The sequence below is a fragment of the Delphinapterus leucas genome, chromosome 8, assembly GCF_059928025.1.
Source record: "Delphinapterus leucas isolate spDelLeu-1000000601 "Yukka" chromosome 8, BTC_Dleu_Yukka2, whole genome shotgun sequence".
Taxonomy (NCBI): Eukaryota; Metazoa; Chordata; class Mammalia; order Artiodactyla; family Monodontidae; genus Delphinapterus; species Delphinapterus leucas.
The window spans coordinates 27,212,053-27,238,757 of NC_143136.1; the positions used below are offsets into that span (position 1 = coordinate 27,212,053).

At 36.1% G+C, this 26,705-nt stretch overlaps 1 protein-coding gene across 1 annotated transcript in view; it reads right to left on the reverse strand.

Annotated features, from left to right (window-relative positions):
* The window catches only part of UNC80 (unc-80 subunit of NALCN channel complex), a 240,407-nt gene that overhangs the window by 134,083 nt on the left and 79,619 nt on the right, over window positions 1–26,705 (reverse strand). Inside the window, exons 22-23 of the mRNA XM_089916431.1 lie at window positions 20,825–20,997; window positions 60–272 (exon numbers count right to left, since the gene is read on the reverse strand). Coding sequence (XP_089772557.1) covers window positions 60–272; window positions 20,825–20,997 — 386 coding nt within the window. The remainder of the gene's footprint in view (window positions 1–59; window positions 273–20,824; window positions 20,998–26,705) is intronic.

A 26,705-nucleotide genomic window follows, 5' to 3' on the forward strand; every position in this document is an offset into this window, starting at 1 on the left:
ACACAAAACTTCTTCACTTCACTCAGCCTAATTTTTATAGAAGAAAATCAAAAGCTCACGTCTCCCCATTGGTAGAAGAGCTTGGCAGCGTTCCACTGCAGCTTCTGGTTCCGCTTGTTGCCCACAATGGGAGACCGTCCCCTGGAAAGGCCTTTCTTGGTGATATTCACATGATGCCCTTTCATCCACTCTGGCCAGTTGCCACGGTTGCAGCGGTAAACAAAACGGGCACATTCCAGGAACAGCGCTGCTCTGGCTACTACAGGCGCTTCCTGAGTAGGGTTGTTAAGGAAAGAGTAATGTAGGATTAACAAACAATGAAGTTGAACTTAAATTGAATGACTATATACTCTTAGTTTATTTTCGTCTCCGTATTTTGACTTAGTTTAGCCATATTTCCCAGGGTAGTGTTAGCATGGTTACAATAATAGTGGGAAATCTGGGAAATGAATCCATGAAGGCAAATTTGGGTATTGAAAAATTAGACATTTTAAGTAGGTTTCTGAGTTTAGTTTTCTCCTTTTGGAGAATATCCAGTAATTTCATGACTCTTTGCATATTTCAGAGACAGCTGGGATTTAAGTGTGAAATAATTTTTAATCAGAAGGTTTTAAATATGATGCTTTTTTTAAACCTAAAATTAACATGATGCAAACACATATTCAATTTCTAGAACTAGTCGTATGTTAACCAAAGGTGTCAGTAGGGATTTTGTTATGTAGGACCATCCACAAGCTCCAAGCAAGTGCAACTGCTCCCTCGTTTTGCCTAGTAAGAAAAGGAAGAACTTATTACATTAGGCTGAGTTGTGAGAGAAAACAGAGAATAAAATGGGGCCTGAAATGAAAAACAGACAAACAAATAAATAAATTAGATTGAGTTAGTCTCTTTCCCCAATTTTTCATAAACAGACCAAATTCTGCTCAAATAGGCATGGTTTCAATTGAAAATGACAAAGAGGAAACTGCTTAATTGATAAATGAAAAACAGAGCATTTGTTCAGGAAAATAAAAATATGGCTCCATCTTGTCAAGACGTGCTTGAAAAAATAAAAGAAACAGCTTTTAGTTGATACCCAGAAACTGGTAAGAGTGAGATATCTACTGAATTCTTTATAAGCCAAAAAAAAAAAAATGATAATAATAAGGGAAGGAGTGTGAAGTTTCCCATAGGTCAACAGGTCACAAAAAGTACATACATCAAAAATTCATTTGTGCCAGTTAAAAAAATATACATCACAATATTAGCTATCACCTCAGTTACCTAATAACCATAGGTTGCTTAGTAAGCACGTTTTCAAATTGAAACCGTTTTCATCGTTCAAGCAATAGCATTCTTAACAATCCATCGATCCATAATGTTAAAATAGGGGCTAATATACAGAGAATATCAATATGCGCCAATAAGTTTTTATAAATTGTAATTATCATAACAACCCTGTGAAACAATATCTTTATTTTAATATTTTTTTAAAATAAGGTATAATTTTTCCACTATTATATAGCTGGGAAGAAATCGACACAGGATTCAATCTCAGGTCTCTCTCATGCCCAGATCTGTACTAGTTCCTCTTTGGTATCTACATTGTCTTAATTTATACTCATATAAGCCTTGGGAAAAGATGATTTCTAGAATGCATGTAGAAAGTCACTGTTTACAAATGGGACAATTGGGACTTCCCTGGCGGTCCAGTGGTTAAGACTCCACGCTCCCAATGTAGTGGGTGCAGTTTCGATCCCTGGTTGCAAACTAAGATCCCACAGGCCATGCGGCACAGCCAAAAAATTAAAAAAAACAAAAGAGACAATAATGTCATATAATGTTATTTACTAAAACACAAATGTATAATCACATTATTTTCCCATTTAAAATATATTATAGGTTCAATCTACCTTAGTCATCAATGAATAAAGATAACTGACATTCGTTATTTGGTTCACCTCTCTCTATCCCCATCTCAAGTGCTCTGTGGTCCAATTATGTCAAACTGGTCAGTCTCCCAGATATGACATCTCATACGTTTCCATGTGTTGTTTCCATGACTTGCAGAGCCTTTAAGCCCCTTTTCCATCTGGAAAATTCCCACTTTAAGCTTCAGTTTAGTTACCTCCTCCAAGAAGCCTTCCTTAATCCCTTCGTTCTTCAGGCAGAGTTGGCTACTTCATACTGTGGAGTACCACACTATCTCAAATACCCTGGATGATTCAAGTAAGTTAGCCCATTAAGCATTTTCTCATTGTCTAAAACTTAAATGAAACCATCAAGAATTCTAATAAGAAATTTATTTATGTTGGGACTTAATTTTACAAAGCATATGTTGTATTGCCATGACAAAGTTAATCTATGTGAAAAAGCAAAATACAAGATAAACACAATGGTGAGGCTCTATCATTAATAAAAGATGGACACTGATGATGAGAAACTATCGGTGCCAAGACTTGGCAGCAGGTCACAGGGATAGAAAGACTTTAGATTGCAAAGGGTCAGATGACTTTCTGTATCAAACCTATCATTACTGTGGTGCCATAATATACCGACTAAATATCTATACTCTCTTCTTGTATTAAATATTCATTTTACTAAACATCTCAGATATGCTAATCTGCATCTGGAAAAGGCTGGAACATCTATCTCTAAAAACGAACGCCAGTCTGGAGGGCAAGGCGAGTGATGCAAATTTATTTTTAGCCTGTCACATTTTGACACATTTCCAATAAAAAACAATGGGATTCATTGCTTTATGATGGGAAGACAGAAACAACACTGCTGGAATAGCATTATGTTATGAACCCTGGCTCCTTCATGACGAACAAGGGTAAAACTTAACCTAACTCAAATGTATGGGGCAGAGGTGGGTTTTTTTTCCTTTAATTGCTCTTAACTATTAGATGGCACTGAGAGGACTAACGGAAGATGAATAAAAAACCCAAATTGTGCTATGTAAGGTTTCCTATGTCGATTGGCTTGCCTTCTTTAGAAAATATGTTTTTATTTGGTTAGGAAGCTCAAGGTGTTTTGAATGAAAAGAAATTTTAATTCTCTGCTCTGAAAAGCTTCTTATGATAAAACCCAGACATCATCAGTTACCAGCCCTAAGAAATCCTAATCTAAGTTGGGAAATAGAATTGAGATTATCAAAATAATTCCCATTAATTAACCATACAGCACAACATTAAAGGGAGGGTTGGTTATTATCTGATAAATGTGGTCCATGTAAATTGGATCAAACCCAGTAACTTTTGGAAATGTCACTGTTCGAATTAAGGGATGATGACATAGCGTGACTTAAATACTGCCTTCTTATTATAAGCCTCATAAACCTGGTAGGTGAAAGCACACTTGGGATGGCACTGAGTACTACCAATTTCTGGGATATTGTAGTGTGTATGTTACTGTACAGAAAACAGAGGATACTGCTGCGGTACAAAGCTAAGTACTCAACTATGAATCCTAGTAGAAGATACTTAGCAACAAGTATCAACTTCACAGTGTGTGTGGAAGAGTATTCAAGGCAGTCTAGTGTGGGTGTGGCTATGGGAAATTATTTTCCTTATAAGTTCCTTTCAAAGTGTAAGTTAGAAAGTACTGATTTTAGGAGCAGGGTTATAGAATACCTTAGACAAAGGATTCTTCCTGGACTCAAAGGAAATTCAATTTTCCCTCTTTTGATGGAGCTTACCTCTTACGGCTCAGTGCAACCTGAAGAAGCAGTGAAAAATGGAGGCATGACAGAATGGATAGGGATGAATTCACATCACAGAGAAACACAGCACAAATGGAGAAAAATGCATCAGAAGAATGCTGCATGGATGAAAAGAACCACAGAGTATCAGAGGCATAGTTAAAAGTGAACATCTAAACAAAATTTGATACCATTGGTATACCAATTTTGCTGGTGGTCCTAAATGAAAAGTAGGCATATTTAAATTCCTTTTTATTAATATGTCTGACAGATCACCTTTTTATGTTCCACAGAACACCACAGAGTGGCTTCAATTCCATTATGTCATAACTTCATAGTTCCCAGACAAGCAAGAATCAATTTTAACTAGGAAGATAAAATGTTAGGTTGAACCTTATGGAATTTCTAAGTTTGAAGGTCAAAAATAGTAGAATATCATCAATTTCATATGGTTCAGTTTTATGTAAGGTGTTCTCTGCAATGGCTACAGAGCTGTCTAGTTAAAATTAGAAAATGTCATGCATTATGCAGCATGGATTTCTCTAACATTCTACAGCTAGAAAACTTCAAGCATCAAGCTAATTTTCCTTGACTTCCTTTGGCATTTTCCTGCGTTTTATAAGATCGTTATGTATATTGAATGTTTCCTTTATGAAAGTAAAGAAGAGAACTAGAATACTAATTCAAACAGCTGTGCTTTATTTTGCCTGGGGACCTAGAAAATATTGTTACCAAGATATGATGGTTAATTGAAGGTTATAACTGCAATACATTCCTTTCCCTGAAGGACTGTATCTAAACTTATTATGTGAGAAGAAACACTGACTGATCCTGAAAACTCGTAACACAGGACAGGAACTAACTGGTTTTAAAAAGTGAATATTTTATGGTGGTCCCTGGGGAATTACATACTATTTGTATTGCCTTACAATAAAATATAAAGTTATTGCTGATGCAAGATACCTATTTATTTAAAAACACTGGGAATACGCAGTTATTGTTGTTCTTCGTGTACACTGGAACCTCATTTGCTAGAGGGCATGTGCTTGTGACTCAGTATTTACTACTTAGCTTGTACTGAATTCTCTGCCTGACTGAGATCATTAAGCAACTGACAGGCTGTCTCTGTCCCTGCCCCTTTCTGCAGTAGCTGAGGGCAAAAGAAATGATTCAGATGTCAGGCTAGAGGCAGGCATTATTGTTTAGTACACAGTCTGGTGGGGTAGTCATTTTTAACACTTACTCAGATCATGCTAATATCTTGGGTAAGTGTTTTAAAAACCAAATGAGGACTCCTGTTTCTGACAATATGATAGATTAGGTGTGAAGACAAATATCTTTTGGTTTAGACACCTAAAAATGCTAGATAAATACCCCAATTTTTTTCACTTTGTTTTTGTTTCTAACGTGAGATGATAGATCATTGGAGAGCAGAAATTACAAGAAAGTACAATTCTGGGGTGAAGGTAGGGAGAAAGGTGTGAACTAGTGTAGGAATATATGCCCCAAGGGTTTCTACTGACTATGGCAAGACCAGAGTAAGGGTTTTCAATGGGCCACAAATTAAATGTCTGGGTCCAAAGTGGAGTGTGAAATCAGGCCATACACTCCTATATAAAGCCAATATCCCACGTGCGTGTCACTTTTACTGCATGAAAAATAAAATGATCTACCCCACAGAAGTAAGCTTGCATGACTAGTCTTGGCTCTGGGTAGAAAAGGAAAAGAAGAAAAAGTCTTAAATGAGAACTTCTAATCAAAATTCCACATTTTCATATAAGTTTGGACTAGAACGGGCACTACTTTCATGCTCCTTGTACCCAAAAAGAGTTAAAAAATGATCTTATACATGTAAAAGTATGAGATTAGATCACTCCCTAACAGCATACACAAAAATAAGCTCAAAATGGATTAAAGACCTAAATGTAAGGCCAGAAACTATCAAACTCTTAGAGGAAAACATAGGCAGAACACTCTATGACATAAATCACAGCAAGGTCCTTCTTGACCCACCTCCTAGAGAAATGGAAATAAAAACAAAAATAAACAAATGGGACCTAATGAAACTTCAAAGCTTTTGCACAGCAAAGGAAACCATAAACAAGACCAAAAGACAACCCTCAGAATGGGAGAAAATACTTGCAAATGAAGCAACTGACAAAGGATTAATCTCCAAAATTTACAAGCAGCTCATGCAGCTCAATAACAAAAAAACAAACAACCCAATCCAAAAATGGGCAGAAGACCTAAATAGACATTTCTCCAAAGAAAATATACAGATTGCCAACAAACATATGAAAGGATGCTCAACATCACTAATCATTAGAGAAATGCAAATCAAAACTACAATGAGATATCATCTCACACCAGTCAGAATGGCCATCATCAAAAAATCTAGAAACAATAAATGCTGGAGAGGGTGTGGAGAAAAGGGAACCCTCTTGCACTGCTGGTGGGAATGTGAATTGGTTCAGCCACTATGGAGAACAGTATGGAAGTTCCTTAAAAAACTACAGATAGAACTACCATATGACCCAGCAATCCCACTACTGGGCATATACCCTGAGAAAACCAAAATTCAAAAAGAGTCATGTACCAAAATGTTCATTGCAGCTCTATTTACAATAGCCCATAGATGGAAACAACCTAAGTGCCCATCATCAGATGAATGGATAAAGAAGATGTGGCACATATATACAATGGAATATTACTCAGCCATAAAAAGAAACGAAATTGAGCTATTTGTAATGAGGTGGATAGACCTAGAGTCTGTCATACAGAGTGAAGTAAGTCAGAAAGAAAAAGACAAATACCGTATGCTAACACATATATATGGAATTTAAGAGGAAAAAAAAATGTCATGAAGAACCTAGGGGTAAGACAGGAATAAAGATACAGACCTACTAGAGAACGGACTTGAGGATATGGGGAGGGAGAAGAGTGACCTGTGACAAAGCGAGATAGAGGCATGGACATATATACACTACCAAACGTAAGGTAGATAGCTAGTGGGAAGCAGCCGCATAGCACAGGGAGATCAGCTCGGTGCTTTGTGACTGCCTGGAGTGGTGGGATAGGGAGGGTGGGAGGGAGGGAGACGCAAGAGGGAAGAGATATGGGAACATATGTATATGTATAACTGATTCACTTTGTTATAAAGCAGAAACTAACACACCATTGTAAAGCAATTATACCCCAATAAAGATGTTAAAAAAAAAAATGATCTTAGGTTGGTGATGTTTCGAGGTGCCTGAGAAAAAGAAATGGAAAGCCTCTCTGGAGGAATACTTTAAATTAGTGCTTCTCAAACTTCAAACCTGAGTATGCATAAGAGTCACTTGAGTATGCATAAGAGAATATGGTTAAAATAGATTCTTTGGGCTCACCCTCAGAGATTCTGATGCAGATGTTGCAGGGCCTGAAAATCTGCATTTTTAACATACTCACAGATGTTGCTAAAACTGCTGGTCCACTGAATAACACTGCTTCTAACACAGGTCTTAAAGAATCAGCACAGATAAAGTTTCAAGGAGTTAAGCTTATTAAAAATATATTTTAAAAAATTCACCATGAGTCAGAGTAGGAAGAAACAGCAAAGTGTAGAATCAGACCCTTTACAAAGACTGTGGCTATAGGAATCATAATGTATCAAATACATCTACAGATTAATGTGGGTACTGAAAGTAGAAGGAATTAGGTTATCAAAGTTGACCATGTAGTTTTAAAACAAGAAATAGAACTTTTACAAATAAAAAAATGTAGTACTTGAAATTTAAAACTCAATGGACAGATTCAAACAAAAATTAGATCAGTTTTTTTCACCTTCAGCATTATTGGCCGTTTTGGCCAGATAATTCTTTTTTGTGAAGTGTGCACTATGTATTATGAGATGTTTATCAGAATCTTTATTAACTACCAACTAGATGCAAATAACAATTCCCAAGTCATGACAACCAAAAATTCCTCCAAACATTGCCAAATGCCCCCTGGTGGGCAAAGTTACCCCTGGTTAAGAACCATGAAATTAGACACAGCTGAAAAAAGAAAAAGTGAAATGGAAGAGAATTAGGCAGAATACAGCATAAAAAGAGATGAAGAAATGAAAAATATGAAAGAAGTTGTCAAAAACAGAGGATAAACTGAGAAGCTCTATCATGCATCTTTTCAGTTTATAGAAGGAAAAATTAGAGAAAATGTGAAAGACACAATCTTTGAAGAAATAACAGTTGGAAAATTTCCAGAATAGACATAATATGCCAATTACATGATTTACAGACTTAATGAAATATGAAATATAGGCTAGAAACTTTTTAGTGAAAGTGCAAAAGATCAATAATAAAGAGAAGATCAACAATAAAAGCAACTGGGAGAAGGAATTGGGGGAGACACATTACCTATAAAAGAATGTCAATTAAGCCAGAAGAGAAGGGGATAATATCTTTGAAGTACAGAAAGAAAATGTTAGCCTATGATTCTAATTCTATCAAAAGTCTCTTTCAAGAATGAAACCAAAATAAAGACATTTTCAATTAAACTGTAGCTGAGAGAGCTACTGCCAGTTGATCATCACCAAAGAAGTGTCTGAAAGCTTTCCTTCAGGAGGATATAGATCTTAGAAAGGAATGTCTGAGATGCAAGGAAAAATGGTGAGCAAAGACTATGCTAAGCTTTTGGACAAATTTAAAAATCATTTTCCTAACAATCAATAAAAATAATGTCTACTTTATCAATGTTAAAACAAAAAAAATAAAGAAGTAAATCTTGAACAATAATTGGGGTTAAAACCCTCTACAGTCTTTTACTGTTTGGAAGAAGAGTAAAGATATTCATTAAATTTAGACTTTGCTGAGTTAAATATGCATGCAATTTAAAAAAATATAAATAGAATAATTTTAAAGCTGATAAAGAAAAATGAATAAAACAAAGCTAAACCAAACCAAAGCAAGAGAAATAAAACAAAATTCAACACTATTTGAAAGAAGGCATGAAATAATGAATATACAATGAAATAATGAAAAATGAAATAATGAAAAATGAAATAATGAAACATATACAATGAAATGATGAAAAAATGTGGTAAGTAGGCAGAAGAAGACAGAAGTGAATCTATATAAGTAATCATAATCTGTGCAAATGTACTAAATTTTCTAGGGAAAAAAAGGTCACTAAAATGTTATAAAAATTCAAATACTTGCTTTTTACAAGACACATATCTAAAACACAAAGATGTAGAAAAGTTGAAAGGAAAGAACTGGCAAAAAGACCAGACCAATGCTAATAAAACTGTTTCAGCTGTATTATTATCAAAGAAAAACATATCTTATATATGCTAGAAATAAACTGGGTCACTAGATAGTAATAAAAGGTTCATAGCACCAGATACTTTTCATACTTTTAAACGATCTGCCTCTAAATCAATAAAACAGAAATTGCTGGAACTACAAAATAAATGGACAAGTTTGTCATCATAGAGGAGATTTTAACACAACTTAGTGTTTGACAGATCAAGTGGTGAGGGGTAAAAATAAGAATATAGAAGACTTGAATATAAAACACTGCACCCTGATGGACCCAGAGGGTATTATGCTAAGTGAAATAAGTTAGACGGAAAAATCTGTATGATTTTACTGATATGTGGAATCTAAAAAACAAAAAAATGAACAAACAAAGCAAAATAGACTCACAGATACAGAGAATAAGCTAGTGGTTGCCAGAGGTGGGGATGGGAGGTTGAGGGGGGAACAGGGTTTGGGTAATATAGGTGAAGGGCATTAAAAGTTTCATACTTCCAGTTATAAAATAAATAAGTCACTGGGATATAATATACAGTATAGGGAATACAGTCAATAATATTATAATAACTTTGTATGACAAAGTTGACAGATAGTTACTAGACTTACCGTGATCAATTCATAATGTATATAAATGCCAAATCACTGTGTTGTACACCTGAAATTAATATAATATTGTATGTCAACTATACTTCAATTAAAAAAAAAAAGGAAAGAAGAGCCTCTATGTTGTGCCCAACAACTGGAGAATGCACATTCTTTTCAACTACACATAGAACATTTACAAAAATTAATAATGCTCTAGTTCATGAAGCAAGTTTAAATTAATTCCAAAGAATCAGTATCTGAAAATGAAGTTAGAAATCAATAACAAATGGATACCTAACAAAACTCTGAAATTTATAAAACTGAAACACACACACTCATACATATATACATAACCCATGGAAAAGGAAACCATTAAATAAATTAAAAAGGACTTAAAAATAAATTGTAACATAAATACTACTTATCAAAATTTATGACATAATTGAAGGAGTACTTAGAGGGAAATGAATAGCTAAATGCTCAATTTTTGAACAGAAAAAATAAAAGTATGAGCTAAGCAATCAACTAACAAGGTAAAATAATAATACAATGAATTCAAAGCAAGAAGGAGGAAAGAATAAAAATAAGGGCAGGATATACTCAATATTTTGTAATAACCTATAAGGGAAAAGAATCTGAAAAAGAATATTATACGTATATGTGTATTTATAACTGAATCACTTTGCTGTACACCTAAAACTACCACAACATTGTAAATCAACTATACTTCAATAATAAGGGCAGGAATTAATGAATTAGAGAACGAGATACAATAGAGAGAATCTCTATTGTACCATTAAAAAAGACTAATGAAATTGACAAATATCTGGCAAGCCTAATCAAGAAAAGAAAAGGAAATAATTTTAGGAATAAAAACAGAAAAAATAATTACAGATGCTGCAAAGATCAAAAACTAATAAGAAAATGTTATGATCAATTTTAATCCAACAAATATGAAAATGCAGGTAAAACTGACAAATTGCTAAAAAGATTAAAATTACTTAAATGTACTCAAAGAAATAGAACTTTTGAATTATCAATTCAGATCTGAATTTCAATTTGAATTTTAACTGTATCTAAATTTATCTGTGGACTTAATGTAATTCCAAATCAAAATATTTTCATAGAAACTGACACGCTAATTACAAAATTCACATGGAAGAGTAAGGAGCCAAGAACAACCTAGATGATGTTCAAAGTTCAAGCTATTAAGACAGAGTAGATTAACTCAGAGCACACATGGAATGCAACAGAAAAAAAACTCAGACTTACACCCATGCATGCATAGAAACCTGACACATAATTAAGATGGTGTTACACATCAGATAATAAAGTATGAATTAATCAATATATTATGCTAGAATAATTTTTTTCATGTGAAAAAAGAAAGAAAAAAAAATCCTGTTTTATACACACAATAAATTCTAGTTAAAGACCTAAATGTGAAATGCAGACTTTAAAATTTTTAGAGGAAAATTTAATATGTATTTATTACTACCTTGGGATTTCTTTGAAAAGACATAAAAATGCTAACCACTAAAGAAAATTTTTATAAATTAAATTACATTAAAAATTTCATTAACATACAGCATAAGGAAACAAAACAAAATGATATATTCTCTAGGGATACAAGCTCATGTGGTAAAATAAAGCAAGCACAGGGAAGATTAAAACAAAGTTCAAGACAGCAGTGTCTTCTAGGAGGTAGGGGTGAGTAATTAGGGAAGGAGATACAGGGGACTTTAAAGAAAGTGGAAATGTCCTATTTTTTAAGATATGTGGTGGATATGTGACATTCAAATTTTTTCTTTAAACTCTACATATTCATGATATACATCCTTTTTATGTTACATTTCATAGAATGTTTTCAAACATTCAGTATAGGAATACCACTAGAATAAAGTGAATAATTTGACCATTTAGTTTTGGTTATTACTGGATTATTTCAACTTTCCTTATGATTCAAAAGAGGACACAATATTATTTTGCTTTGATAGTTCCTAGTCTGCATATATTCCTAAATCCTTGAAAAAAGCTAATATCCATTCATCACCAAGTAGTTTTATGATGGTAAACCCCAATGTGGATTACATGTGTTGCAGTGAACCTGAAAGTATGACTATATGGTAACCAAATGTTTCATTTTCCTCAAGAGTTCTAGTTTATGTCTAACTGGTATAATTATTGATAGCACTCCATTTCACTCTCAAAAGTGTCCCAATTTGGATAAAAATTATATAACCAGTCCTCCTAAAACTATCTATTTATGAAGCTATTATAATTTAACATGAATTAGGTTTTCTCTATCCACAGACTAAGGAGAAAACTATGATCCCATTGACTCTCTTATATTCATGAAACTGTTCTTAAAGCAAACTGATATTATGTGTTATTTATGCTAATAAATTACCAGTAAATTAGAAATCACTATGTCTGTACATGTTATATTCAACTGGGTATAAAAGGATAGATCATTTCACCTGAAATGTACATAAAATAGACAGAAGTGCCTTTTGTTTGAACTATTTTTGTGCTTGTAGATTATATGAACCTAAAGATAAAATGAGTCCTTTATAAAACATATCTTTTTAAAAATACCTTACAGCTGCATTTATTAAATTGACACTAAAGAGGAAGAGTGTGAGGAGGAGCTGTGCTGGACTAAAAACGGATCCAATTATCCCTTTGTAGTCATAGCAATAATGACAAGAGGACTGTTTAAAACAAAAACCTTCAGATTGGCAAGACTTTGAACATTGACACTTCTAGTACTTCTTTCATTTAATAATACTTTTTAATTCTGAAGAAAATTGGAAACTTGAAAAAAATCACATATAAATTCTATGATGAAGGCAACGAAACAATGAAAACTGTTCCGAAATAAAATTACATCATAATGTAAACACTGTATTTAAGCTGCACTTAAAAAAATGAATGCAACATCCAACAAAAGCGAACAATAAAAGAGAGATGGGAGAAAGTAAAGGACTGGAAAGTGATGATGAACTGAAGACATTCATTTTCCCCTCCTCTCCCAAATGCTATCTGATGAAATGGTAGAATCTATACCTATGTATAAATCTGTATATCTGTACCTATATCTGCATCTGCATATCTATCTGACATCTATATCTATCTATCTGTCACCAATCTATCCATCGGTATCATTTATATCTACATCTATATATATTTCTATATTCGTATTTCTATCTCTCTATATTTACACACACACATATATGCATATGACTAAAACCACAAATGCACTGGAAAACATATAGAATATAATTTTTAAAATATCTTTATTGGAATATAATTGCTTTACAGTGTTGTGTTAGTTTCTGCTGTATAACAAAGTGAATCAGCTATATGTATACATATATCCCCACATCCCCTCCCTCTTGTGTCTCCCTCCCACTCTCCCTATCCCACCGTCTAGGTGGTCACAAAGCACTGAGCTGATCTCCCCATGCGATGCAGCTGCTTCGCACTAGCCATCTATTTTACGTTTTGTAGTGTATACATGTCAATGTTACTCTCTCACTTCATCCCAGCTTACCCTTCCCCCTCCCCGTGACCTCAAGTCCATTCTCTATGTCTACGTCTTTACTCCTGCCCTGCCACTAAGTTCACCTACCTTTTTTTTTTTTACATTCCATATATATGCGTTAGCATATGGTATTTGTTTTTCTCTTTCTGACTTACTTCACTCTGTATGACAGACTCTATGTCCATCCACCTCACTACAAATAACTCAATTTCATTTCTTTTTATGGCTGAGTAATATTCCATTGTATATATGTGCCACATCTTCTTTATCCATTCATGTTGATGGACATTTAGGTTGCTTCCATGGCCTGGCTATTGTATACAGTGCTGCAATGAACATTGAGTACGTCTCTTTTTTTCCGGTACGTGGGCCTCTCACTGTTGTGGTCTCTCCCGTTGAGGAGCACAGGCTCTGGATGCGCAGGCTCAGCAGCCATGGCTCACGATCCCAGCCGCTCCGCGGCATGTGGGATCTTCCCGGACCGGGGCACGAACCCGTGTCCCCTGCATCGGCAGGTGGACTCTCAACCACTGCGCCACCAGGGAAGCCCACATGTCTCTTTTTGAATTATGGTTTTCTCAGGCTATTTGGGGTCTTTTGTGTTTCCATACGAATTGTAAAATTTTTTGTTCTAATTCTGTGAAGAATGCCATTGGTAGTTTGATACGGATTGCCTTGAATCTGTAGATTGCTTTGGGTAGTATAGTCCTTTTCACAATACTGGTTCTTCCAATACAAGAACATGGTATGTTTCTCTATCTGTTTATGTCATCTTTGATTTCTTTCATCAGTGTCTTACAGTTTTCTGAGTACAAGTCTTTCGTCTCCTTAGGCAGGTTTATTCCTAGGTATTTTATTATTTTTGTTACGATGGTGAATGGGATTGTTTCCTTAATTTCTCTTTCTGATATTTTGTTGGTGGTGTATAGGAATGCCAGATATTTCTGTGCATTAATTTTGTATCCTGCAACCTTACCAAATTCATTGATTAGTTCTAGTAGTTTTCTGGTGGCATCTTTAGTATTTTCTATGTATAGTATCATGTCACCTGCAAACAGTGACAGTTTTACTTCTTCTTTTGTAATTTGTATTCCTTTATTTCTTTTTCTTCTCTGATTGCCGTGTCTAGGACTTCCAAAACTATGTTGAATAAGAGTGGCGAGAGTGGACATCCTTGTCTTGTTCCTGATCTTAGTGGAAATGCTTTCAATTTTTCACCATTGGGTATGACGTTTGCTGTGGGTTTGTCATATATGGCCTTTATTATGTTGCGGTAGGTTCCCTCTACGCCCATTTTCTGGAGAGATTTTATCATAAATGAATGTTGAATTTTGTCAAAAGCTTTTCTGGCATCTGTTGAGCTGATCATATGTTCTTTATTCCTTAATTTGTTAATATGGTTTATCACATCGATTGATTTGCATATATTGAAGAATCCTTGCATCCCTGGGATAAACCCCACTTTATCATGTTGTATGATCCTTTTAATATGCTGTTAGATTCTGTTAGCTAGTATTTTGTTCAGGATTTTTGCATGTATGTTCATCAGTGATATTGATCTATAATTTCCTTTTTTTGTGATATCTTTTTCTGGCTTTGGTATCAGGGTGATGGTGGCCTACAATCAAGATTACTCTACCCAGCAAGGATCTCATTCAGATTTAACAGAGAAATCAAAAGCTTTTCAGAGAAGCAAAAGATAAGAGAATTCAGCACCACCAAACCAGCTTTACAACAAATGCTAAAGAAACTTCTCTAGGCAGGAAACACAAGAGAAGAAAAAGATCCACAAAAACAAACCCAAAACAATTAAGAAAAGGGTAATAGGAACATACATGTCAATAATAACCTTGAATGTGAATGGATTAAATGGCACAACCAAAAGACACAGACTGGCTGAATGGATACAAAAATAAGACCCATATATATGCTGTCTACAAGAGAACCTCTTCAGACCTAGGGATACATACAGATTGAAGGTGAATTGATGGAAAAAGATATCCCGTGCAAATGGAAATCAAAAGAAATAGCAATACTCATATCAGATAAAATAGACTTTAAACTAAAGACTGTTACAAGAGATAAGGAAGGGCACTACATAATGATCAAGGGATCAATCCAAGAAGAAGATATAACAATTATAAATGTTTATGCACCCAACATAGGAGCACCTCAATACATAAGGCAAATGCTAACAACAATGAAAGGGGAAATCAACAGTAACACAATAATAGTAGGGGGCTTTAACACCCCACTTACACCAATGGATAGATCATCCAAACAGAAAATAAATAAGGAAACACAGTCTTTAAATGACACAATAGACCAGATAGATTTAATTGATATTTATAGGACATGCCACCAGAAAGTGGCACAATACTCATTCTGCTCAAGTGCACATGGAACATTCTCCAGGATAGATCACATCCTGGGTCACAAATCAAGCCTTGGAAAATTTAAGAAAATTGAAATCGTATCAAGCATCCTTTGACCACAACACTATGAGATTGGAAATCAATTACAGGAAAAAAAAACTGTAAAAAACACAGATACGTGGAGGTTAAACACTGTGCTACTAAATAACCAAGAGATCACTGAAGAAATCAAAGTAGAAATTAAAAAATACATAGAAACAAATGACAATGAAAACATGATGACCCAAAACCTATGGGATGCAACAAAAGCAGTTCTAAGAGGGAAGTTTATAGCAATTCAATCTCAACTCAAGAAAGAAGAAAAATCTCAAATAAACACTCTAAACTTACAGCTAAAGCAACTAGAGAAAGAACAAAAAACCCAAATTCAGTAGAAGGAAAGAAATCATAAAAATCAGAGCAGAAATTAATGAAAGAGAAATGAAGAAAACAATAGCAAAGATCCATGAAACTAAGAGCTGGTTCTTCGAGAAGATAAACAAAATTGATAAACCCTTAGCCAGACTCATCAAGAAAAAAAGGGAGAGGATGCAAATCAATAAAATTAGAAATGAAAAAGGAGAAATCACAACTGACACCACAGAAATACAAAGGATTATAAAAGACTACTACAAATAACTATATGCCAATAAAGTGGACAACCACGAAGAAATGGACAAATTCTTGGAAAGGTACAATTTTCCCAGACTGAACCAGGAAGAATTAGAAAACATAAACAGACCTATCACAAGTAATAAAATTGAAACTGTAATTAAAATCTTCCAACAAACAAAAGTCCAGGACCAGATGGCTTCACAGATGAATTCTATCAAACATTTAGAGAAGAGCTAACACTGATCCTTCTCAAACTCTACCAAAAAATTGCAGAGGGAGGAACACTCCCAAATTCATTCTAGAACATATTTAAAAGTGAAGCATTCCTGAAAGTCAGGAAGCAGATGAGATCAGATATTAAGTGAAACCAAACACAGAGGATACAAAAGTTAATAATACCTTTAATAGAAGACAACTTGTGAATGTTAGAGTAATCTCAAGGGTCCCCTAACCCAAAGAGACAGGTATGAACAACTGCAATTGCCACACTTGCACAATGATGGTAAAAACAGGATGTTACTATGATTCAAACATATTGGACATGCAGCTATATTTTCCTTCCTCTCAGTTCTCTTGCCAGTATTCACCAGTGACTTCAATTCCTTCACTTTTCTATAACTGAGAAACTGAAGTTGAATGTACCCTCATTTGGGGACCATGTCCTGGCTTAACCCTTTCCTCTTATATCAACAAATAAGACAATGAATGTGAAGGTGCTTTATTAACTATGACATACAATGAAAATGTTACTTTTGTTATCTTCTACCACCACCTCTCTCACCACTGCCGCCACCACCACACCACAACCACACCACCACCATGACTACCATCACCACCAACATTACCACCACCGCGAGTACCACCACCACCATCAACACCTATCCCTTTTTTTTTCAACCAACCAGGTCTACCTAGATTCTGTCTCTGTTTCCTTTAAACCGTGACTGATTCTGACCTCTGGACACTCCTTGGCCTTGACCTAGAATCAAAGATTCTCAGATACGAAAGAAACTCATACTAACCACCCCCTTCTTGAGTCTCCCTGTACTTCCCCATTGAGTCCAGTGTAGTGACAAAGAGCTAATTACTTCTCAATGTATCTACTTCATCACTGGACATCTATAGTGATCAGAAAATGCTTCTTTACTTTGAAGCTTGAAGACACCACTTATAAGTATCAAACCCCCTTTATTTTATTTATTGCCATGAGATTAATAAGATTGAGAAGGTCAAGCAGGGCCAGAGTTGGTCCAACAGGAAGGGAAGAAAGGAGAATCTAGTGATCTGGTAACTACCTGGCCATAATCTTATTTGGAGGAAGTAAAATAAATTTTAAATGTCTTCTGGAATTCAGCCATGAATTAAATCTCCTTGAAAACTCTAAGCATTATAGCAGTTGGAAATCATATAGGTATGGAACCATCTGATGAGAGGGAATGAAATTCCAGCATCCAAGAGACTGATTATTTTAAGAATATTGATGAATACTTTTATAATCGCCATTCAGAAGCCAGTGTTAATTTGTTTGAATGGGATTATTTTTTTTAAAGAACCTATTGATAACATGATTTTATTTATTACTTTTAAAATGTATTTATTTTTGGCTGCTTTGGGTCTTCATTGCTGCATGTGGGCTTTCTCTAGTTGCAGCAAGCAGGAGCTACTTTCTGTTGCAGTGCACGGGCTTCTCATTGCGGTAGCTTCTCTTGTTGCAGAGCACAGGCTCTAGGTGCGTGGGCTTCAGTAGTTGTGGCTTGCAGGCTCTAGAGCACAGGCTCAGTAGTTGTGGTGAACGGGCTTAGTTGTTCCAGGGCATATGGGATCTTCCTGGACCAGGGCTCAAACCCGTGTCCCCTGAATTGGCAGGAGGATTCTTAACCACTGTGCCATCAGGGAAAGCCCTTGACTGGGATTATTTTTTAAACTTTCAAATGTATCACTCTCTTTGTGACAAGCCTCCTGTTCCTCCCATGACCACATATCTTATAAAGCTTAAAAGCTTTTTATGTAGGAAGCAGTTATTCCTTCTATTTTTACACCATCAATGTTAATAAAATCATTCCAGCTACTTTATTAAAGAGCCTCTCTTTGCCAATGATAATACATTGAGACTGTGTTCTTCCCATTTTTTGTTTCATGGGTGGGTTTTGGGGGAGTTCATGAACCTTCTGATATTACAGGCTGAATTTTTTGTCTGTAAGTGTAATTCTCTCCATAGCTTTCATTCAGTTCTTAAAGAGTTTATGTCTCCAAAATGTTAAGAATCACTGATTTAGTGGGTAAATGTGTAGTGTGAATCTTTAAAGTTGAAAATCTCCTATACGTTCCTATTATAAATTCATCATGTAGTCACATGACCTTTTTTAAAAAAAAAAAGATTCAATTGCTTTTGGACCATTAGAAATCATTTGCCTCTTCTTTATTATGGAGTCCATATACATTTAAGTACATTTTCAGTGTATCAAGAGACACTCTTTCCGATCTACCTAAATAACTTTTTTTTTTTTTTTTTTTTTTTTTTTTTACAGAGAAAGTATACGGTATTGCTAAAAGAGTCCTGAATAGAATCAGAAGGTTCTTCTCTGAGCCCAGTTTTCACTTCGACTGGCTTATATGACCTTGAGCAAAGTCACCTTAGCTCTTGGGGCTTTTGTTCTCTCATGTGGAAAATGCGTGAATGAAAAGAGTGGCTTGGAGTCCAGTACCTGATATGCATTCATGTGGAGACTTCACTCAGGATCTCTGAAAGAGTTGTGGGTGTGGGGCTGAGGCTTTCCAGAAGAGGGAAGGACAATCCATTCTCTCTGTCATCAGGTGCTTATTTTACTGACAGTTGTCCAGATGCTATTATCCTATCATTGTCCAATTTGTATGGCCAGCTGTGCCTCTATCTTTCCCTTTCAACAGTAAGTTGAAGTAACATGATTCATTATTATCATTTTCCTTACACTCAGACAGTTGCTGGAGAAATTTGATGTCTCACTTGTCTAAAAATTTTCCAAAGTATCTGTGACTTTAGGATTGAAACAAAGATGGACATAATAGTACATCTGGAACACTGTAGCATAAACTACCCATAAAGTTCTAATGCACCATAGTTATTGTGTATTTAACCATTGTTCAACTAGTTTGTGTCATCTTCACTCTCTTAATCACATTTAAACTATCAGGTTTAAAATACAGAATTTCTTATTTTTCACATTTTAAAGTTCCTATAGTGATCTCACATAATTTTTTAATGAGAGAGTCAACATGGTATTGTACCAAATATAAGGTCTGTTCTAATCTGGCTCTATCCTTTCCTGGCTTTGAACCCTGGCCAGTTGGTGATTAAGAAGAACCATGCATGACTCAAACGAGTGACAGGCTGGTTTCCTCTCTCCCACTTAGAAAACAAGAAATTGGCTCTTTGCCTTGTCAGCTCTTGCTTTAGACAGGCATCTCATTGTTCTTTAATTGTTTGATTGCCACCTGCCTCAGCTCTCCTGGAGACCTGTGACTTTCTACATTTTACAGTCATCATAGCATATATCAGTACACATTAAACACTTTGGAATTAAAAAAAAAAAACTTTCAAAGACCAATGTCCAGGAATCGGAAACTGACTGAAAAATCTTAAATAACCACAGGTCATCATTCTGGGTGATTACAGTGGTATTTGCATTTTCGGCTTAAGTGAAGCTACATACCTTGCTGGTCACTAAATATCATGACAGCAAAAGCTATTAATGTCACAGAAAAATGTCATGAATTATGTTAAAAGGTTTGGACTATTTTCCAAGGTAAAATATGAGTGGCCAGTGGTTACATATTCATGTGTTACAAAAAGGGATCATTTGTAGGCAGGCTAAAGGGTTTTTGTTGTAAAAATGTCTATTTTAGTTTTTCTTCTTAAAGTGTGAATACAGAAAACTTTTACTTCTTGATATTTACTTGGAATTTTGTACCCAGTATTTATATAGCATATGAATGATTTATTAAACCAGAAGGTAAATAAAGGAAATTGAAAGATGGTGTTCAAAACTCATATCTGGGTCTCGTTTATTTGACAAAAATACTTTCTAAACAAGATCCACATTATACTCTTGAATCTCTTACATGTGTATAAGGCTACACAATGTTCAAGGTGCTTCTGTGCAATTAATTTCAATTGATCCTTGCTTCATATTTTCACTCAATTAATATGCAATTAAATCAAGACAGACTTTAAAGGACTAATATATGACAGACATGACTAATAATGTAATAATAATAATGACCTACTTTATTGAGCAACTGCTATATTTCAGGCATTATGATGAGGACTTTACATCTAATATCTCATTTAATCCTCACACTAACCCTAGGAGGTAGGCATAATATTATTATTACTCTTAATCTCATTTTACAGGGTTTAGCTAATAAATGTCAGAGTGATTTTAACCCAGGCAGTCTCATTCCAGAATCCTCATATACTGTTAATCATGATGCTGTACAGAATATATTTACTAAGATTTTTTCCCCTTTCTTTTCTTCTTTCACCTTACTACCTTTTTCCCTCCTCTTGCCACTAATGCTGAGGAAAAACAAAAAAAGACCAAAAACGTAACCCCATAGTTAGGCTTTGGAGTAGGGATTCATGCTTTCCTCCATTAGCAGAATTAACTGGAATGGGATACAGGATGAGAAAATACTTCCAACAACTTACAAGATCCAAGGCGGCTGCCAAGATCGATGCATCAGGAATTGTCCCTGGCTCACAGCAGTTTAACAGAAACTGAAAGCGCTTCATTCCTTGTCGGATTGCTCCAAGATTCACCACGTTTTTGCTTTTTCCGCCATCTTGGTTGGAAGACAGATGGTCATCAAAACTGTGGCAACCTGTAGGGGTTTTCCCATGTTGGAGGAATAAAGGAGAGAGGGTGTAATGGTTGTAGATTAAAAAAGAGCTTTGAAGTTTCAACAATGCATTTTCTATAGTGTTGGCCTAAGAACTTTTTCCTGAACTACACTTTCCTCCTCTCTATCTAATGCTTGATTTGGACACCTTGACTTTTAGGAATCTGATGACACATAGCATATGTTAATAAGGGGTCTTATATAACTATTTTAATATAGGGTCTGATCCATAGAGAACAGACTTGTAGTTGCCAAGGGCGGGGGGTGAGGGAGGGATGGATTGGGAGTTAGGGATTAGCAGATGCAAACTATTATATATAGAATGGATAAACAACAAGGTCCTACTGTATAGCACAGGGAACTATATTCAATATCCTGTGATAAACCATAATGGAAAAGAATGTGAAAAACAATGTACATATATATACGTATGTATATATATATGTATGAATGTATATATATATATATATGAATCATTTTGCTGTATAGCAGAAATTAACACAACATTGTAAATCAACTATGCAGCAATAAATTTTAAAAATTAAAAATTAAAAAAATAGATAAATATAGGGTCTGATCATTTTGCTTTCAGGTCTCTTCTCTAACACTGCTAAGAGGATTATTTAAGATGATTCTGCCTGTAACTAACTTCTGTTTTTATGGAAGATGCAAAATCACTGTGCAGTTTCAGATCTGTTACAAAAAACTGATATCAAAGACAGTATCTTGATATCTTAGTTACAATGCAAAGAATCACTGATTATTAGAGTTGTAAAGGACTTGAGAGGTTGGTCATTTAATGCCAGGATTTCCAAACCTGCCTGTGCATCAGAATTATCTGGGCAGTTTTTGAATCTTATTCAGAAGTTCATTCAGAACCAGAGTCTCTGAAAGAGGAGTGTAAGAATGTGTGCTTTGTAAAGCCTCACAGATGATAAGGATGCAGCCAGCCTGACCCCACACGGTGGTCAGAGGTTTAGGAACCACTGACTCATCCTCACTTATTTTTCCATAGTTAAACTGCATACGAATGAGAATCAGTCTAGAGCTTCTTAAAATGCAGACTATCAGATCTCATCGCTAGAGATATGGATTCCATAGGTCTGCAGGCTATGTATATTTTTAACAAACATGCCACATGATTTTAATACAGAAAGTCTAAGGATCACACATTAAGGAAGAATAATACAAAGCATTGTTTTTCATTTCTTTTAACCCCATGTATGTTTTTAAAAACCAAAGTATCGCATAGCTTTTCTAGCTTCTAGTAAATATATATATACACATACACACACATATATATGTATATATATATAATATTTAGTTTATCTTATATAATGCTATAATATTGAATATAGTTTTACACACCAAGCCCAAATTACTTCCCATAACTCTGAAATGTACTTTCAGCACCTAAGAATATACCCCCTGATTTAGTGCTTGGCTTAATGTGTGCTGACACCATTTGCGATGTTGCCAACTCTAGGTCCTCACTAAGCCACAGATCCCATTACAGGAAACGGCTTTCTCACCTCTTCTGTCAAAAATACCTTGATACCTCCCACCCACTGCCCCACTTTCCCACTTGCTGCCTCAACACAAAAAAAGTGGCCCCACATAGCCTTTGCTCTCAACTAAGGTGCCCTATACACAAGCAGGTCATGATTGGTGGTTGCAGATGTATGGTGAATAATCTGTTCCTATTAATAAACACTAATGTTCACAAATTTGCATTTAAAAATCAGATCCAGAGTTGGATGTACCCCTTTAATAATTTGCATTCTTTGTAAAAAAAAAGGGCGATATTTACAATTATGAGCTTGGTTTACCATGAAAGTATGTATTAGTAGAAAAAGGTGAGCACCTGTTCTTTTAGAAAACACATCCTTTGGAAGCAGTTCAAGCTTGCGGAAAAGATTCCTTTGGACTTTATTACCACAAGATAAAAAATTATGGCATGGGGCTTGAACCAAGATGGCGGAGTAGAAAGACATGCTCTCACTCCCTCTTGTGAGAACACCAGAATCACAACTAGCTGCTGGACAATCATCGACAGGAAGACACTGGAACTCACCACAAAAGATACCACACATCCAAAGACAAAGGAGAAGCCACAATGAGACAGTAGGAGGGGCACAATCACAGTAAAATCAAATCCCATAACTGGTGGGTGGGTGACTCACAGACTGGAGGACACTTATACCACAGAAGTCCACGCACTGCAGTGAACGTTCTGAGCCCAACATCAGGCTTCCCAACCTGGGGGTCTGGCAATGGGAGGAGGAATTCCTAGAGAATCAGACTTTGAAACCTAGTGGGATATGATTGCAGAACTTCGACAGGACTGGGGGAAACAGAGACTCCACTCTTGCAGGGCACACATAAAGTAGTGTGCACATCAGGACCCAGGGGAAGGAGCAGTGACCCCATAGGAGACTGAACCAGACCTACCTGCTAGTGTTGGACGGTCTCCTGCAGAGGCGGGGGGTGGCTGTGGCTCACCGTGGGGACAAGAACACTGGCAGCAGAAGTTCTGGAAAGTACTCCTTGGTGTGAGCCCCTCCAAGAGTCTGACTTTAGCCCTACCAAAGAGCCCAGGTAGGCTCCAGTGTTGGGTTGCCTCAGGCCAAACAACCAACAGGGAGGGAACCCAGCCCCACCCATCAGCAGACAAGCGGATTAAAGTTTTACTGAGCTGTGCCCACCAGAGCAACAGCCAGCTTTACCCACCACCAGTCCCTCCCATCAGGAAACTTGCACAAGCCTCTTAGACAGCCTCATCCACCACAGGGAAGAGACCAGAAGCAAGAAGAACTACAATCCTGCAGCCTGTGGAACAAAAACCACATTCACAGAAAGATAGACAAGATGAAAAGGCAGAAGGCTATGTACTAGATGAAAGAACAAGACAAAACCCCAGAAAAACAACTAAATAAAGTGGAGATAGGCAACCTTCCAGAAAAAGAATTCAGAATAATGATAGTGAAAATGATCCAGGACCTCAGACAAACAATGGAGGCAAAGATCAAGAAGATGCAAGAAATGTTTAACAAAAGCCTAGAAGAATTAAAGAACAAACAGAGATGAACAATACAATAACTGAAATGAAAACTACACTAGAAGGAATGAATAGCAGAATAACTGAGGCAGAAGAACTGATAAGTGACCTGGAAGACAGAATGGTTGAATTCACTGCTGCAGAACAGAATAAAGAAAAAAGAATGAAAAGAAATGAAGACAACCTAAGAGACCTCTGGGACAACATTAAACGCAACAACATTCGCATTATAAGGGTCCCAGAAGGAGAAGAGAGAGAGAAAGGACCCGAGAAAATATTTGAAGAGATTATAGTCGAAAACTTCCCTAACATGGGAAACGAAAAAGCCACCCAAGTCCAGGAAGTGCAGCCAGTCTCATACAGGATAAACACAAGGAGAAACACGCCAAGACACATAGTAATAAAATTGGCAAAAATTAAAGACAAAGAAAAATTATTGAAAGCAGAAAGGGAAAAATGACAAATAACATGCAAGGGAACTCCGATAAGGTTAACAGCTGATTTCTCAGCAGAAATTCTACAAGCCAGAAGGTAAAGTGATGAAAGGGAAGAACCTACAACCAAGATTACTCTACCCGTCAAGGATCTCATTCAGATTAGATGGAGAAATCAAAAGCTTTACAGACAAGCAAAAGCTAAGAGAATTCAGCACCACCAAACCAGCTCTACAACAAATGCTAAAGTAACTTCTCTAAGTGGGAAACACAAGAGAAGAAAAGGACCTACAAAAACAAACCCAAAACAATAAAGAAAATGGTCATAGGAACATACATATAGATAATTACCTTAAACGTGAATGGATTAAATGCTCCAACCAAAAGACACAGACTTGCTGAATGGATACAAAAACAGGACCTATATATATGCTGTCTACAAGAGACCCACTTCAGACCTAGGGACATATACAGACTGAAAGTGAGGGGATGGAAAAAGATATTCCATGCAAATGGAAATCAAAAGGAAGCTGGAGTAGCAATACTCATATCAGATAAAATAGACTTTAAAATAAAGAATGTTAGGGCTTCCCTGGTGGCGCAGTGATTGAGAGTCCACCTGCCAATGCAGGGGACATGGGTTCGTGCCCTGGTCTGGGAAGATCCCGCATGCTGCGGAGCGGCTAGACCGTGAGCCATGGCCGCTGACCCTGCGCATACGGAGGCTGTGCTCCACAACAGGAGAGGCCACAACACTGAGAGGCCCACGTACTGCAAGAAAATAAATAAAGAAAGAATGTTACAAGAGACAAGGAAGGACACTACATAATGATCAAGGGATCAATCCAAGAAGAAGATATAACAATTATAAATATATATGCACCCAACACAGGAGCACCTCAATACATAAGGCAACTGCTAACAGCTGTAAAAGAGGAAATCGACAGTAACACAATAATAGTGGGGGACTTTAACACCTCACTTACACCAATGGACAGATCATCCAAAATGAAAATAAATAAGGAAACAGAAGCTATAATAGACACAATAAACCAGATAGATTTAATTGATATTTATAGGACATTCCATCCAAAAACAGCAGATTACACTTTCTTCTCAAGTGTGCATGGAACATTCTCCAGGATAGATCACATCTTGGGTCACAAATCAAGCCTCAGTAAATTTAAGAAAACTGAAATCATATCAAGCATCTTTTCTGACCACAACGCTATGAAACTAGATATCAATTACAGGGGAAAAAACGTAAAAAACACAAACACATAGAGGCTAAACAATACATTACTAAATAACCAAGAGATCACTGAAGAAATCAAAAGATACCTAGGGACAAATGACAATGAAAACATGACAATCCATAGCCTATTGGATGCAGCAAAAGCAGTTCTAAGAGGGAAGTTTATAGCTATACAAGCCTACCTCAAGAAACAAGAAAAATCTCAAGTAAACAATCTAACCTTACAACAAAAGGAACTAGAGAAAGAAGAACAAACAAAACCCAAAGTTAGCAGAAGGAAAGAAATCATAAAGATCAGAGCAGAAATAAATGAAATAGAAACAATGAAAACAGTGGCAAAGATTAATAAAAACAAAAGCTGGTTCATTGAAAGATAAACAAAATTGATAAACCATTAGCCAGACTCATCAAGAAAAAGAGGGAGAGGACTCAAATCAATAAAATTAAAAATGAAAAAGGAGAAGTTACAACAGACTCTGCGGAACTACAAAGCATCCTAAGAGACTACTACAAGCAACTCTATGCCAATAAAATGGACAACCTGGAAGAAATGGAAAAGTTCTTAGAAAGGTATAACCTTCCAAGACTGAACCAGGAAGAAATAGAAAATATGAACAGACCAATCACAAGCAATGAAATTGATACTGTGATTAAAAATCTTCCAACAGGGCTTCCCTGGTGGCACAGTGGTTGGGAGTCTGCCTGCCGATGCGGGGCGCGCGGGTTCATGCCCCAGTCCAGGAGGATCCCACATGCCGCGGAGCGGCTAGGCCCGTGAGCCATGGTCGCTGAGCCTGCGTGACTGGAGCCTGTGCTCCGCAACGGGAGAGGCCACGGCAGTGAGAGGCTCGCATACCGCAAAAAAAAAAAAAAAAAAAAAAAGCTTCCAACAAACAGAAGTCCAGGACCAGATGGCTTCACAGATGAATTCTATCAAACATTT